This window comes from Ictidomys tridecemlineatus, chromosome 2 (assembly GCF_052094955.1).
Source record: "Ictidomys tridecemlineatus isolate mIctTri1 chromosome 2, mIctTri1.hap1, whole genome shotgun sequence".
In the NCBI taxonomy this organism is placed as follows: Eukaryota; Metazoa; Chordata; class Mammalia; order Rodentia; family Sciuridae; genus Ictidomys; species Ictidomys tridecemlineatus.
In genome coordinates this window covers 15,962,458-15,980,101 of record NC_135478.1, presented here as the reverse complement: position 1 = coordinate 15,980,101, position 17,644 = coordinate 15,962,458, and the positions used below count along the sequence as shown (strand labels likewise).

The following is a 17,644-nucleotide window of genomic DNA, read 5'->3' as shown; positions in this document are numbered from 1 at the left end:
GCACAGGAGAAGATAGAAGATGTGGTAAGAGAGATGACAAGGATATGGTAGGCTCTTCTGGTGTTCGATAAGGACTGTGGCTTTTCCTTTGAGATGGCAAACCATTCTGAGCAAATGAATGACATATTCTACATACAGGGCCATCCTAGATGTTTCTGAGAATGCATCACAAGGAACAAATGGAACTTAGGAGACTACTTTGGGAGGTTATTACAGTAGTCAGTGTAAGAGAAAGTGGTATCCATCAGGGAGAGAGTGCGGTGGAGATATTGAGAAATGGTCAGGTTCCACATCTATTTTTTGATAACCTAGATGTGTGATGTAGATAGAGAGAAGAGGCTATTTTAGCTTGAACAACTAGTACAGAATTCCCATCTAATGAAATGGGGAGCAGGTATTTGTTTACTTTTTGTTTTGTTGCAGGTAGGGATCATGAGTTCAGTTCAGGACATCTCAAATTTGAGATATCAATTTTACATTCAGATTTTATGCTTTAATTTCAATTTCCTTAGTTCTCACTCAACCTCCTCATGGAATTTATATCTGTTCTTACAAAATGTTCCTTATAACTATTCAGCATTTAAGCAGTGTTTACATATTTATGCATTTCTTTCTTCAACTAACTGGACAAACTAGAAAAAATCCATAAGGCAGCTAACATATAAAGCATCACTTTAATTCTGAAGAAGTCTGTAGTACACACGTTGGTTAATTTGAAAATCATTTTTTTAAAATGAGCTGGCATTTCTTTCTTCTTTCTTTCTCCCTTCCCTCTTTTAAAAATATCTTTATTTTATTTATTTATTTTTATGTGATGCTGAAGATCAAACCCAGTGCCTCACATAGGCTAGGCAAGTGCTCTACCACTGAGTTACAACTCTAGCCCTTCTCTCTTTTTTCCCTTATCATTTTAACCATTTTTAAGTATACAGTTCAGGGTATACTTAAAAATTTACACTGTTGTGCAACAATCAACACCATCTTTAGGAATTTTCCATTTTTTAAAATAATATTTGTTTTTAGTTGTTTCTGTTTCTATGAATTTTGACTCTTCTAGGTACCTCACATAAGTAGAATCACATACCATTTGTTATTAGAATAAGTAAGTAGATAAGACATTAGCATGGGAGTTGGGTAAATGAGAACAAGGCTCACTCCATCTTGAGTGAGGAAATATCACCTACCTTGGGAGCCAGAATACCTGCCCATAAACTGCCTTCCTCCTTCACAGCCACCTATTTCTTCTTAAAACTAAAGAAACCACATATGTAAAGAGTTTAAGGGACTTTCCAACTTTGGAGCATACACAGAGTACTGAGGCACTGTGTTCTGGGTGACCCCTGGTTCATTCTAATATCATTTACATAGCAGTTTGCAGTCCCACTCCATACCCCCAGCTTCACTGATGGAAAGTCTTTCAAAAAATCTTCCAACATGACTAAACCAGCACAGGGACACGGAGCAATGGTGGGAAACTACAGTAATTACCCCAAATACATAATACTGAGGAGGCAGGTTTACTAAATATAAAAACCCACCACATGGAAAACTCTGGGTCACACTTCTCTTGGGATGGCCCACACCACGCTCTCTAAAGTGTACTTTCACTTCACTAAATAAACTATTCTTATTCTACCTGCGTTTGGCAACTGAAAACTTTCTTTTGTGAAGAACCAAGGAATCCATTGCCTGGTATCGTTTGTCTTTTTCTGATTAGTGTTTTTCACTTAGCATTAATGTCTTCACAATTCATCCATTTGCAGCATGTCAGAATTTCCTTCCTTTTTAAGGTTGAATTACATTTCATCTAATGGATGTATCACATTTTGTTTATCCATTCATGTGTTGATGGGACACGAGGGTTGCTTCCACCTTTTGGCTTCTGTGAATAATACATATATGAACATGGGTGAAATATCAGTTCAAGTCCCTGCTTTTAATTACTCTGGGAATAAATCTGGAAGTCAGATTGCTGGATCATACAGTACTTCTATTTCTAATTCTTATTTTTAAAAAATATTTTGAGTTCTATAGGAACAATACCTTTATTTGTGTGTTTTTTTTAATGTGGTGTTGGGGATAAAACCCAATGCCTTGCACATACTGGGCAAGGACTCTACCACTGAACCACAACCCCAGCCCCTATTTTTAATTCTTTAAGAAACCACAACACTGTTTTCCATTGTGGCTGCATTAGCAGGGCACAAAGTTTCCAATCTTTCCATATCCTCATCAACATTAATCAATTTCTATTTTCATTGTGTATACTAGCCATCCTGATGAGTACAAAGTTGTATCTCACTGTGGTTTTGATTTATAATTATATCTCCTTTGTAAGTATTTATTCAAGCCTTCACTGATTTTTTAATCAAGTTTTTTTTGGGGGGGTGAGTGGTTACCAAGGATTGAACTCAGGGCCACTTGGCCACTGAGCCACATCGCCAACCCTATTTTGTATTTTATTTACAGACAGGGGGTCTCACTGAGTTGATTAGTGCCTCGCCATTGCTGAGGCTGGCTTTGAACTTACTCCTGTCTCAGCCTCCCAAACTGCTGGGATTATAGGAGTGCACCACCACATGTGGCTAATCAAGTTTCTTGTTGTTTTTGAGCTGTAATTCCCACCATCACCCCAGGGATTGAAATTAGGGGCATTTAACCGCTTCTCCACATCCCTGGCCCTTTTCTTTTTTATTTAGAGACAGTGCCTTGCTAAATTGCTGAGGTTGGCTTTGAATTTACAATCCTCCCACTTGAGCCTCTGGGATTACGAGGCATATGCCACCATACCCAGCAAACTGTTAGGAATTCTTTACATATTTTGGATATTAATCCCTCATCATCGCTTTTTCCTTTGTAATTTATGCTTTCTATGCCAAATCCAAGAAAACATTACTAAATCAAATATCTGAAGGTTTTTCTCCTAAGAAATTTTTAGTTTTAGTCCTTTGATTTTAGTTTTAGTCCTGTTTTAAATTAATTTCTGTACATGGTATAAGGGCCTACCCTCATTCTTTTCTATGTGGAAAAGACTATCCTTTTCCCATTGAAGTTTTGTCGCCCTTGTCTAAAATCATCTGGCTATATATGTGAGGATTTACTTCTGTGCTATCTATTCTCTTCCTTGGTCTTTAGGTCTACATCTATGTTATCACTACATTGTTGATTACTGAAGCATAGTAGTAAGTTTTGAATCAGTTAGTGTGAGACTTTCAACGTTGTTCTTCTTCAAGATTGTTTTGGCTATTTAGGATCCCTTGAAACTCCATATAGATTTTAGTGTGAAATTTTCCTTTTCAGCAAAAAAGCATATTGGGATTTTGAGGAAAAATTCACTTTTTAAAAAAGCACATTAAGCTAGGTACAGTGGTATACACCTGTAATCCAGCTACTCAGGAGGCCGAGGCAGGAGTATTACAAGTTTAAGGATAACCTCGGCAATTTAGCAAGACCCTGTCTCAAAATAAAACATTTTAAAAAGGTTTGGGAATATGGCTCACTGATTAAGTGCTTCAAATTCAATCCCTAGTACCAAAAAATTAAAAAAGAAAGACCCAAAGCAAGCAGAAGAAAGGAAATAATACAGAATAGAATAGAAACAAATGAAAGAGAAAAAAAGAGAAAACTAAACGATCAAAAAAAATTTTTTAAAGCAACAAAATTGAAACCTTGAGCTGAAGTTATCAAGAATAAAGGAGTGTCAACTCCAATTATTAAAACCAGAAATGAAAGTGTATACACCAATACAGATCTTATGGAAATAAACAGGCTTATAAGGGAACGGTAAGAACAACTTACAAGCCAACAAATTATATTACCTGGATAAAGTGGGTAAATTCCTAGAAAGACAACTACTGAAACTGACTTAAGAAAATGTTAGGCAATTAAATCTCAAAACTAACTTGTGTGGCTAGTTCTACAGTTTCTAACAATTAGAGTCTATAATTAATGCCATGATAATAGGGTTCCTTCAAATTTTCCTGTATAGTGTTCAAAGATATCATTCTCAATTTCATCCTTTGTAGCAAGGCATAAGCAGATGATTTTCATGTCAACAGGACCTCAGTTTGAAACTGTCTCTTTGTTTATTGGTCACCAATTGTGCCCCTCTCACAAGCTCTTATGTTTACTGTTTACTCTGAGGTGCAGCATCAAACTGCACATAGTTGCACATCGACAGTGCTTTATTTCTACTAGGCCAGAGTTCTCTGCTTCAAAAATTCTGTCAGCACAGATGTCTACAGTCTGACACTGAACAAGTACCAATCCAAAAGTACTAGAGGTAACCAATAAGAAATGGCAAACGATGAATAAACATAACCCTACTCAGGTGCTCATGGGGACAATTCTAGGGCACAGTCTACACAGTTCCTCAAAAGATCCTAGTAAGTTATGCTCCCTTTTTCCACACTATTGACTTTCCCTCTTTTTACAATTTCTCTTTCCCCAGTCTCCCACTCTCATTCTCTGGGATTGGTTCCCAAAATAAACTTATCTACATGCAAAGCTTGGATTTTCTCCCAGAAAGCAGAATGTAAGACAGGCTTTAAAACAGGCCTTTAATGATCTATTCCTTCCAACTGCCTTACTGATGCTTAGTTAGCACATATGAAGATCCACTAAGATCTGACATATTGAGACAGAAAGATCAGAGGGCTTATTTTCAGGCTAGGTTTAATGTCAAGTACTATTACTAATTTCAACTTCATCAAATGAAAAATGGACATATTGTTATATATTCTAAGAGCTTCACAAACTCTAATGTTATAAAAATGATAGTTATCCTTACACTAAAGATATATATCAAACAGAAAACTGTCCAAATATAGAATCATGTAAAAATATAAAGTTAATTTATATTAGTGATATGTGAATATTAACAGTTCTGAGTAAAAATCCTCTGTGATAATGTATGGCTCTATAATGCTTTAATTTTTTTTATTTTTAGTCATCAATGGACCTTTATTTTATTTATTTATATGTGGTGCTGAGGATCAAGCCCATGGCCTCAACTCCCCAGGCAAGCGTTCTACCACTGAGCCACAACTCCAGCCTGCTTTAAATTTTCTTTTCTTTTTTTTTAATATTTATTTTTTAGTTTTAGGCGAACAAAATATCTCCATTTTATTTTTATATGGTGCTGAGAATCGAACCCAGTGCCTCACACATGCTAGGCGAGCGCGCTACCTCTTGAGCCACATCCCCGGCCCAGCTTTAAATTGAGTATATTAATATGTGACTTGTGGAATTGTATATAAGTTAAATTGTAAATAAGTTAAATAACCATAAAAAGTTAAAATATTCCATATTTGCATATGCCTTTTGGCACAGTATGAAATTTCATTCTCTAAAGCAAAGAAAATTGTATGAAAAGTTGTGGGGTGTGTGTGTGTGTGTGTGTGTGTGTGTGTGTGTATTTTTAAAGCTCAGGAAGAAGCTACTTTGTCATATTTAACACAAATAGCTCATAGTGTAATAAAAGGCTTTGGTTAAAATTTTTAAGTTCAGTCCAGGAGCTCGTTTTTAAAAAGTCCTAAAGACCCTAGAAGTTTAGAAAGTTAACTTTCTGAAGTCAATTTAATGGTATATGTGATTATTTTTTATTTTTCCTTAGTACTAGGGATGGAATCCAGGGCCTTGCACATTATAGGCAAGCATTCTACCACTGAGCTAAATCTCAGTCAATGTATGTGGATTTTTCTGAAAAGAAATTCTGAATTTTTATCTGAAAAACAATAGCCAAAAAAAACTTTAAGAAGCATTAGGTGCTAGAATGTTATTGATATGTCTCCAGCATTCAATTCAAATCTGAAAAATAAAGAACTAATGCTTTACAGCTTGGTATGGTGGTACAATCTATAATCCCAGTTACTTGGGCGGCTGAGATGGAGGATGGCAGTTCGAGGCCAGCCTCAGCAACTTAGTGAGGCTCTGCCTCAAAATAAAAAATAAAAAGGGGTGGGGATGCAGCTCAGTGGTAAAGCACCCCTTGGTTCAATCCCCAGTACCCACCCATCCCCCCCAAAAAACTAAAGCTTTGTTTCCAGGACTTGAGGGGCTGAGATGGATATCTTAATGTCTATATTTAGGAGCATCATGTGCTATTTTATATGTTTGGACTAAGATTAAATGTCTGCCAAGCTAAAAAAACAGTTTTTATGCTAAGCAAATTACCTTCAGAATCTTTTCAATGTCTTAATTCAGTCGACACACTACACTTGTAAATTGATGTGCTGGAAAGAAACACTGGCTCAATGGCTAGGGAACTGGGAATTCTGTGGAATTCTTTCTGGATACACCATTCTGGATTATCAGAAAAATAAAGTTCCGAGATTAAATGTTACTGAATGTAGCAAGTTTTGCTTAATAAATCAGAAGACACTTCAGGAGGACTGTCAATGTGAATTTAATTGGATTAAACATAAATGTGGTATTAGAAATTATCTAACAATAATTGATATTTCATGGAAACTGCCTTCTGGAAGACCTTTCTGCCATTCTGTCAACTGCCTTTCTCACCAGATACTATTAAATATCAATATTTGTTTGACCACCTTAACTCGTATTACAGATTCTGACTAAAAGGGAATCTATATTAAGAATAAAAAAACCAACAATGTGGCAAAAAAAGTAAATAATTGTGGAATTATTACAGGTGGGATTAGAATTTTTTTAGACTGATAACTCAGATCTCAACAATCTTGATTTACCAAACTTGTATCTTAGTCACATTATACCTCAATAATTAAGACCCCAACCAAAATCCAGTCCATAAGGTGTTAATGTAAGATGTTTATTAGTGTAATTTATTTAGCACAATGATCACATTAAAATGATCCAATATACAAATTATTAAAGTCTAAAGTCACAAAAAATACAAACTTAGGTATATGAATGAAGTTATAAAAAATATTAGTTAAAAACAAAGTTCTGTATCTTTAACACTGGGCAGAGAGAGAGAGAGAGAGAGAGAGAGAGAGAGAGAGAGAGAGCGCTTTTTTTTTTTTTTTAAAGTCACATTTCAATAAAGAAGCCCTGTCCAGTCTGGCTGCCTTACCAGTGAAATAATGAGCCACTGGCAATATGGCATATCATAGCAATACAGCATTTTTAAAAAATGGGACTAACTACTTCATATGAAGTTGTACTTCAACCATTACATTGTTTCTTTCCAAATTAAACATCCAAATGAAACAGAACTAACAAAGTCTACCAAATTTAACCAGGTTTTAGTAGAAAAATTCAATAAACCCAGAAATTCATAAAAGAAAAGATTTTAAAATTTCAAACAAAAATAAACATGATCAAATGGAAAGAAAAGTGAAACAAATCAATGTCAGTCGTGAAGTATGAGTGTGCAACAGAAATCTACACCCAGGTTTTTCTACATACCTAGTCCTTAGACAAGCTACAAAGATTGGTTAGAAGCAACAAAACATGATTTCCAAGTAGTTGGCCAAACCCCTCAAAAAAACAACTTATTAAAAAAATGGGAAAGAATTATGTTTGGATAGTGTGCTTTCTTATGGTAAGGGTTTTCATATTTTATCAACTACTTAGAAGATAAGCCCAAAGTCTTATATGCCTCCCTCAATTATCCTCTGTCTAAACCTATGGAAAGATTCTTGGCAGAAATACCAGACCTTGTCACCTCTCCTGTAGAAGACGGAATGTTTGCCAGGCATGATGGCACATGCCTGTAGTCCCAGCTACTTGGGAGGCTGAGGCAGAAGGATCAAAAGTTCAAGGCCAGCTTGGGCAAATTAATTAGACTCTATCTGGAAAAAAAGAAAGAAATGGAATGGAATGCTTCCAGAAGTCACTGCAGGGACTTCTTTGACCTTTCATGATATTCTATAGTCTTCCTCTCAAATGCAGTTTTCTATCAGAGGGTCTAAAACTATTATATTCCTCAAAATTATTTCTTTTATTGATACGTACATTATCAATAAGAGGACACTAAAAAGGGTACTGCACCATTCTAGATGTCAAACCAGAACTACTCTGATTTCAAAACATGGTCCATAATTTAAATTCCATTTCTAAAAATCCCATCAAAGATTACTCTTGCAAGGTTTCCATAGTATTTATCCTAAAGGGTTCTATATATTTTTTTACTTATCAGTTTCCAAAAATTAGAAATGAAAATAAGAAAGTACCACTGAGAAAATCTTCAGACTGAATAAATGTAAATGCTACAGTTCATGGTAAAGGATTTCACACCCAGGTGTATATGTGTGATCCACCAATCCTGCTTGGATGCTGCATATGAAAGGTACTTCCAAGGCCAGGCACACTGTCACATGCCTACAATCCTGACTTGAGAGGCTGCAGCAAGATGACCACAAAATCAAGGCTAGCTTTGGCAATCCATGAGACTCTATCTCAAAAGAAAAAGGGTTAGGGGTCTAGTTTAATATCAGAGTACCCCTGGGTCCAATCCCCAGTACAGGGGCTGAGGGGATTAGTACTTCTGAATTCAAGGAAATACTAATCCTTAACCATATGAGTCCAACCAGATGATAGTTTCTTTAGAAACCAGGCACAAGGATGCACGCCTCTAGTCCCAGCCAGTAGGTGGGAGGATTGCTTGGGTCCAATTTAGACCAGACTAGACAACATAGCAAGACACTGTCTCAAAACAAAACACAATAAAAAACTGGGGACTGAGGGAGTAATTCAGTAGTACAGCACTGGACTAGCATGCATGGGCCCAGCAATACTTTCAAAAACCACACACACACACACACACACACACACACACACACACACACACACTCCATAAGAAACCTGCTAAATTGGTTTTAGTTCTTAATTGGTTATTCTGGTTGCAGCTTACTTTCATTCTGGTGTTGTCACAGAAGCAGCCATTTTTATCCTTATCAACATCCTGGTTTTCTAACAATACAAGATTCCAAAAAACTGTAAATTAGTTCTATTTTCTTTAACTTCTCTATTCCTAGTTTGATAGTTCATGATCATGTTCTAAAAGTAATCTTGACTATAAAAAATTAAATATACAACAATAGTGTCAAATTTCCAGAAGAATCTAATGCTAGACCAGTAGATAATAATTTCATGATTAAAAAATAGTTGGTCCAACTTGCAAATAACAAAGAATGATTTAGTTTGGAGAAATACTTTTCAAAGTTTAATCAGAGCTACTCTAAGCTAGAAAACCTTAAATTAAAATAACTATCACTACTAAGATTTTGTGAAGGTGAAGAGAAACAGGTAGCCTGAAAGAGGACCCTTCATTAAAAGCAAGCTCACAGAGGGAAAAAGCAGGGACAGGAAAGGGAAATTCACTGCAGTACTGGTGACCTCAACCCCTTTATGAAAGCACATGTTCTCATTTGGTGTAATAATATTCTGATTCACATGGAATATTCAAAAACCATATGAAAGGCCAACTAAAAATGTTTAAATGAAAGAAAAATATGAGACTGAGTTAAATGATAAAATGAATTTTAAAAAAACAAATAAAACATTAGATGACCTTCATAAAAAATACTAAAATTAAAAAAATTCATCATACACATTGTGCTCACAAAGGGAAAGGAGGATCCATCAAGCCCTGCAGAGCACAAGAAGCAGATGGTTTACTCAGGCATCAGCAGAAATAGGACCCGGAGAACTACCCTCAGATTCTTCTACATGGTGTCCAGGAAGGAAAAGCAAAGTTGCAATATGCTGAAGGTTTTAGAAGTATAACGGTGCTTAGGAAAGATCACTGGTCTGGTGTTGCAGCAGCCCCAGTGTTGACAGACACTCTAGGCTTCTAGGAGGAGAAAAATAGAAAGGGAGGAAGAAGTAGGAAGGGGAAGGAAAAGGATGGAAAAGCACAGATCATTAGTAAACAGCAAGTTCAACATAGCAAGATGCTCATAATCTCTTTATATTATTAGTAGAGCTGGTGTGCTCTCAGAACTACAAATAATATTCTGAGGGAAATCAAATAGGAATTTTCAAAATGGCACTGAGCTAGGTGCTCTAATTAGTGATTGGCAAAATTAGTATCAAGTCACTACATGCCCCCAAAGCATGCACTATTCACCCCTCCTTATTTATCCCTCCCCAGTCAAACATGCATATTTTCAGTAAAATACCTGCTTTAATACAGTCACAAAATAAAATTCAGAACCCAAACAACCCAAATCTACCTAAAGGTGGAGAGATCTTCAAGAGCTGAAAGAACTGCTCTCACAATGCCACTGGGCAGTTCATTTAACAGATTACTTTGTTTTTGTAGTCAGAGAACTAAAAGTAAGGGTAAGAGTCAAGCTGCTAGGTTTTTTACCTCCCTACACTATTAAGACTGAGCAGTAAGGAGACTACTGCTCAGTCTTAATAGTGTAGTGGGGTAAAAGAGACTGAGTCTCCTCTGGTCAGATTTGACATTCTGCTGGAAGAAACCCAGCCTAGCTTTGATAATTGTTTCTTTTCAGGTGAAAATGACATCCACTCTTTCCAACTGGCTAGTCAAACTGATCCTCTCCAGCCTATCATCCCCTGGCACTGTCTCCTGGTTAAAGAAAGCTGAATTAACTCATTTTTTAAAAGTTCATATTCAAGCTTCTTCATTAATCACGGGTGTTATATATTTGCATAAATACTTTTTTAAAATAAAATCACATAGATAACTCTGCTTTCAAAGCAGATACAGAAATATTCAATATTGCATATGATTACAATTACCAAAAAAAATACAAAAAAGTCAATTCACAAAACTGTAAGGTAAAATGGCACTTCTGATTGTTTCTAGTTTGTAAAATAAAGAGTACTTTATGAGGTGCTAGTGAGAATGTTAATGTCACTGGGTAAAATCAACATTCACAACAAATAGGACCTACTTATTGTTAACTAGTAATGTGTATGTATGTATACTCTGTGTATACATCCTTAAGGTCATAAAATAACAAGTAAATCCTGGAATAACTACTATTGCTAAAAGAAGGCTGAGGCAGTCATCCCAGAAGAAAAACAAAACAAATAAAATAAATGGCTAGTGCTTGACTCCATTGCATTAATGTGAATCAAATTTTGTACCTCAGAGTTAAGAGCACACACTGCTATGTGTAAGAGCAATGTGCTTGAGCACTGGAAGTCAAATCACATAGGCCAACAGTATCAGCCTCATCATAACTGCAAATTAAGAATAGTTATTTATAAAAATATAATACACTAACTCTCATGTAGGCTCCTAAGAAAAGACTTACATTCTATATCTCCTCAGGGATAGACTTCTGCTAGAGTTTGAGAATTTTCCTCACTACAAAGATACTGAGGGGCTCCAGGTTAATGTTGGTTATGAAGTGAAAACCCATAGGAATGTGGTTGGTGCTGGCTGAAAGAATATCAAAGCCCCAGCAGTAGGATAGGAGTTAAAATTAGGAATAAATTTCAAAAGCAACAGTTAAGGGAAAGAAAAAGAAAAAAACAGGGCAAAAGACAAAGAAAACATTGTAATTTACCGCTCACAGGATTCCTAATACTGTGTTTTGGAAACTAAAGTAAGTGTAGGGAAGAGATCCTACTTAGTTGCACAGGCCAAAAGCTTTCCATATAACATAAACTGATGATGAAAGAGTATTTTTAAGATGGATCCAATTCGTTCTTTTTTTTTTTTTTTTTTTTAATAATGGGAATTGAATACAAAGGCTCTTAACTACTGAGCCATATCCCCAGTCCTTTTTATTTTTTATTTTGAGACAGGGACTCACTAAGTAATTTAGGGCCTTGCTAAGTTGCTAAGGCTGATCTTGAACTTGCAATCCTCCAATCTAAGCCTCCCAAGTTGCTGGGATTACAGGCGTGCACTACCACATCCAGCAAGATGAATCCAATTCTTAAGTGGTACAGTTCCACCAAATATTCAAAGAATATCAAAGGAAATTCATTCTTCTCTTTCCATTGTTAGACATTTCACATGGCAGATCTTCTGATGCCCAACAAAAGTGATACCCTCAGAAAAATATGTTCCACTAACAATTCGCCTCAAAAAAGTTTACCAAGGTGTACACTGTAAATATTTCGGTTACATATTTGGAGAATCCTTGGAATCACTTACCTGTAGTGTCATTCCCTTCTATTCCATGGTCACCATTGGCTAACACTGTTGGTTTAGAAGATGGAGTACCTACAACAATTATAAAGAATAATTACCCACTAACAAACAGAAAAACGAAAAACACACCCAATTACTATCTATTTTACTAGTGGAATTTTTGTCAGTCTTTAACATTAGCTTAAAGTACATAAAACTGTCCAAAATTTAATGCTTCAGTATAAAGAAACCTAGAAACAGAATAGAATCATTCATTCTTCCCCTATTCAAACTATTAAGTATTAACCCTACAGAAAAGGCCTAAAATTCAAACCTACGTCTTTTTGTTCCATAAAAAGATCAAAAACAAACATTAAATTCAGTAAAACCATCATGACCACAGGGTTATAATCTGCGGTTCAAATCAAATGCTCTGAGGACACAGGACCACTTGAAACAGTTCCCACTCAGAAATCTAGAGTACCATTCATTGCTCCTGAACATAAGGGCTACAAAGCAGTTTCTAACATCACTTTTAGAAACAAAGCCTTATTTTTCTTCTTTGTAAGTTAACTAAGGATACTGAACATCTTTTCATGTGTTTGTCTGCCACTCTATTATCTTCTTCAGAAAACAGAATGGTCATATTTTTTAACTGGATTGCTTAAGTTTTTATTAGTGAGTCTTGATAATTCTTTATATATTCTGAATATCAATCCTTTGAGTTTTGTAAAATATTGTTTCCTAGTCTTTAACTTATACTTTGATTTTAATTATACTCTTCAAAGAGCAAAAATCTTAAATTTTGATAAGTCTAATTTATCATATTTTCTTTCATGGATTGTTCTTTTGATAGGTATCTTAGAAATTTGCTTAACCCAAGGTCACAGGAATTTTTTTCTCCTAAAAGTTTCATACCTTTCATACTTAAGTTTCACACTAAGGCCTATTGATACTTTCAGAGTTAAAGTTTATATGAAATATAAGATGTGGGTCTAGTTTTGTATTTTTATATATGGGTACTTAATTGTTCAGCATCATTTGTTGAAAAGACAATCCTTATTCTACTGAATTCCAAGGGTAAAAATGCAACATTGTAAAAAAAAAAAAACCGATTAAGCATATTATATGTGCTGCTATTTCTGGGCTATTTATTTATTTATTTATTTATTTATTATATGTAGATACAGGGTCTCCCTGAGTTGCTTAGTGCCTCGCCCTTGCTGAGGCTGGCTTTGAACTCACAATCCTCCTGCCTCAGTCTGCTGAACCACTAGGATTACAGACATACATCAACATGCCCAGCAGGGCTTTCTACTTTATTCTTTTCCATTGATTTTTTTTTTAATATGTAACAGCGGAATACATTACAATTCTTATCACATATATAGAGCACAACTTTTCATATCTCTGGTTGTATATATATTCAAATCAATTCATGTCTTCATACATGTACTTTGAATACTAATAATCATCACATTCAAACATCATTAATTATCCCATGCCCCCTCCCTTCCCCTCCGCCCTATCTAGAGTTCATCTATTCCTCTCCTGCTCCCTCTCCTTATCCCACTATGAATCAGCCTCCTTATATCAAAGAAAACATTCGGCATTTGGTTTTGGGGGATTGGCTAACTTCACTTAGCATTATCTTCTCTAACTCCATCCATTTACCTGCAAATGCCATGATTTTATTCTCTTTTATTGCTGAGTAATATTCCATTGTGTATATATGCCACATTTTTTTTTATCCATTCAGCTATTGAAGAGCATCTAGTTTGGTTCCACAGTTTAGCTGTTGTGAATTGTGCTGCTATAAACATTAAGGTGGCTGTGTCCCTGTAGTATGCTGTTTTTAAGTCCTTTGGGTATAGACCGAGGAGAGGGATAGCTGGGTCAAATTGTGGTTCCATTCCCAATTTTCCAAGAAATTTCCATGATGCTTTCCATATTGGCTGTACCAATTTGAAGGCCCATCAGCAGTATATGAGTGTACTTTTTCCCCCCTATCCTCACCAACACTTATTGTTGTTTGTCTTCATAATAGCTGCCATTCTGACTGGAATGAGATGAAATCTTAGAGTGGTTTTGATTTCCATATCTCTAATTGCTAGTGATGGTGAACAGTTTTTCATGTGTTTGTTGATTGTACATAATCTTCTGAGAAGTGTTTCTTCAGGTCCTTGGCCCATTTATTGATTGGGTTATTTGTTATATTGGTGTCTAGTTTTTTGAGTTCTTTATATACCCTAGTGATTAGTGTTCTATCTGATGTGTGAGGGGAACATTTGCTCCCAAGATGTAGACTCTCTTTTCACCTCACAGATTGTTTCTTTTGCTGAGAAGAAACTTTTTAGTTTGAGTCCATCCCATTTATTGATTCTTGATTTTAATTCTTGTGCCACAGGAGTCTTATTAAGGAAGTCAGGGCCTAATCCCACATGATGAAGATTAGGGCCTACGTTTTCTTCTATTAGACACAGAGTCTCTGGTTGTATTCCTAAATCCTTGATCCATTTTGAGTTGAGTTTTGTGCATGGTGAGAGATAGGGGTTTAATTTCATTTTGTTGCATATGAATTTCGAGTTTTCCCAGCACCATTTGTTGAAGAGACTATTTTTTCTACAATGCATGTTCTTGGCACCTTTGTCTAATATAAGATAATTGTAGTTTTCTGGATTAGTCTCTTTGTCCCCTATTCTGTACCACTGGTGTAAAATCCTGTTTTGGTACCAATACCATGCTGTTTTTGTTACTATTGCTCTGTAGTATAGTTTAAGGTCTGGAATAGTGATGCCACCTGCTTCACTTTTCCTGCTAAGGATTGCTTAAGCTATTCTAGGTCTCTTATTTTTCCACTGATCTTTGAGTCTATAAATTTTGCCAAGACAACTGCTTAATTACACTATTTGAGTAGTAAGTCTTTTGGGGGTAGGAAGCAGGGGTTGTACTAGAGATTGAACCCAGTACCTCACCTATGCTAGCTAGGTAAGGGCTCTATCCCAGAACTACATCCCAGCCTTTTTTATTTTGAGATAGGGTCTCATTAAATTGTCCAGGCTGGTCTCCTGGAATTACAGGTGTGTGCCTCTATGTGTGATTTGTACAGTAAGTCTAAAAATAAGATGATGTGGGGCTGGGGCTCAGTGATAGTGCACCTCCCTGGCATGTATGAGGCACCACGTATAAATAAATAAAATAAAGGTCTATCAACAATTAAAAAAAATAAGGTAATGTGAGTCCTCCAACTTGGGTCCTTTCCAAATTGTTTTTTGTCCCTTTGCTTTTCCATATAAATTTTAGGACCAATTGCTGATTTATTTTTTTTAAAAAAATCTTGATGAGATCTTATTTCAATGCACTAAATATATAGATCAATTCAGGGAATGCACCACCTTTTCTGAAAGGCTTTGACTATAACATTTCAACAATCTGCTAACTCTGCAATATGTATTGTATGTTTCATTCTCAAGATCCTCAGACACATTTCTTTTAAATGAAAATCTAGGATTTGTACTACTAAAATATAAAATGCAAGACTTTACTTTGGAAGATAACAAATGAATATTAATTCGCTGACCCCCACTAATCCAAGGTAGAAATCCTTTACATAAACTTCTCAGTGAGAAGACCATTCATTCTGTAATCTCAGGAGCAACCAACAAGAACCACTTAAAAAAACAAGATAGACCAAATAAAGAATATCAATTTAACTGGAAGAACTGGGAGATAAAAGTGATAAATCAGGTACGATGGCACCCACTTGTGTTTCCAGGGATGTGGGAAGCTGAGGCAGAAATGGGATCTCACATTCAAGCTGGCCTGGGTAACTTAATTAGATCCCTCTCAGAAAGGAAGTATACAAGAAGCCCTAGATTGAACCACGAAGGCACAGAGGAGAAGACCACACTGTGGCCCCGCATCTACCAATGCATTGATCTCCCAGCCCACTTCCATCTTGGGACACTGCAGCCACCTAACACCACCCCCGACGTGTTAGCCTCTACCTTGGGGCAACAGACAGCACCTGGAGGCAGCAACCCTCTGTAGCACTGCATCTCCGAACATCATCACACAGCCTGCCCTCTCAGCCCCATCTCTGAAAGCGGTCACCTCCATCTTAGGAACACCTCCGCTGCCGCAATCACCATCTTTAGTTGGGGCAGCTTCCAGCATAGGACACTGGCTAGGCCCTGGAAGCCTAACATCAAAGTAACTATAGATTTGACACTGTCACTACCAACAACTAGGAACATGCTTGCATCCATCTAGAGACAACAACGAGGACCTGGAAGACCATCACCAAGGTCCCTGCAGGCTTGGTTACACCAGAGGCATCCCTGCTAGCCTATTTCTCTTGATTCCTCTTTCACTCTTCTTATGATCCAATAGCTCTATATTCTCACCTCCTACGTCATAAACCCCACCACACACTCTCTTTGTCCACCGTTAGAAACTGTAGACCCCTATGGAAATCTACTCCATATATATAAATAGTAGACATCATTTCTGTTTATTGCAACAAAACTGTAATTATCTAAATAAGAGGTATATGGTTTACAGGTGAATACTGTTTGCATTGAGTGCTGTAAATATTGATCTCCCCCCTTAAAGGTGCGATATTGGTTACCTGCAGGGACACTACAAGATTATAGGGTAGAAACTGAAATACCTTGGATCTGAACTGCTAGAGAGGATGACACATGGACAACATGAAAAATTCAGGGAAGAAAGTGCCCCAAACAAACCAACATGGTACAATAATAGAATCCATTGACAGCACAATAGATCAAATATCAGAGAAGGAGTTCAGAATGTACATAATTAAAATGATCTGCAAAGCAAGTAATGATATAAGAGAGCAAATACAGGCAACAATTGATTGCTCTAACAAAGATAAGAGAGCAAATTCAAGTAAAAAAGATTACTTCAAGAAAGAGACAGATTCTGAAAATAAACCAAACAGAAATCCTCAAAGTGAGGGAAAAAATAAACCAAATTAAAAAGTCAATAGATGGGCTGGGGATGTGGCTTAAGCGGTAACACGCTTGCCTGGCATGTGCGGGGCACTAGGTTCGATCCTCAGCATCACATATAAATAGAATAAAGATGCTGTGTCCACTGAAAACCAAGAAATAAATACTAAGAAAATCTTCTCTCTCTTAGACTACCACTAAATAGGAAAGAGAGGTTGGAGGAGAAAAGAGGGAGAAGGGGAGTTGCACGGAAGATGGAAGGAGAACCTCATTGTTATACAGAATACATATATGATGTTGTAATGAGAAAAAGAAAAAAAAAGTGTGTCACATTAGATTGGATAGAGAGAAAGGATGGGAGAGGAGGGGAGGAGTAGGGGGGATAGAATGGGCAGCAGAATAGACAATATGATTGATGTATGTACATTCCATGTATGTATTATATGTCAAAATACATTCTGCTGTCATGTATGACTAAAAATAAATAAAAATTAAAATAAAAAAATCTTCTCTCTCAAAAAAAAAAAAAGAAAAAAGAAAGTCAATAGAAAGCATCTCCAATAGACTAGATCACTTGGAAGACAGAACCTCAGGCAATGAAGACAAAATATATAATCATGAA

General features: G+C 36.3%; 1 protein-coding gene across 24 annotated transcripts in view; it reads right to left on the bottom strand.

Moving 5' to 3' along the window:
* The window catches only part of Map4 (microtubule associated protein 4), a 170,648-nt gene that overhangs the window by 77,631 nt on the left and 75,373 nt on the right, over positions 1–17,644 (bottom strand). For 23 of the 24 annotated variants that reach the window (XM_078037938.1, XM_078037940.1, XM_078037939.1 and 20 more), the window contains exon 3: positions 12,071–12,139. In XM_078037938.1, the coding sequence (XP_077894064.1) occupies positions 12,071–12,139 (69 nt within the window). Of the gene's footprint in view, positions 1–9,551; positions 9,782–12,070; positions 12,140–17,644 lie in introns of those variants that run through there. The other variant, XM_078037954.1, reaches the window with a different exon arrangement.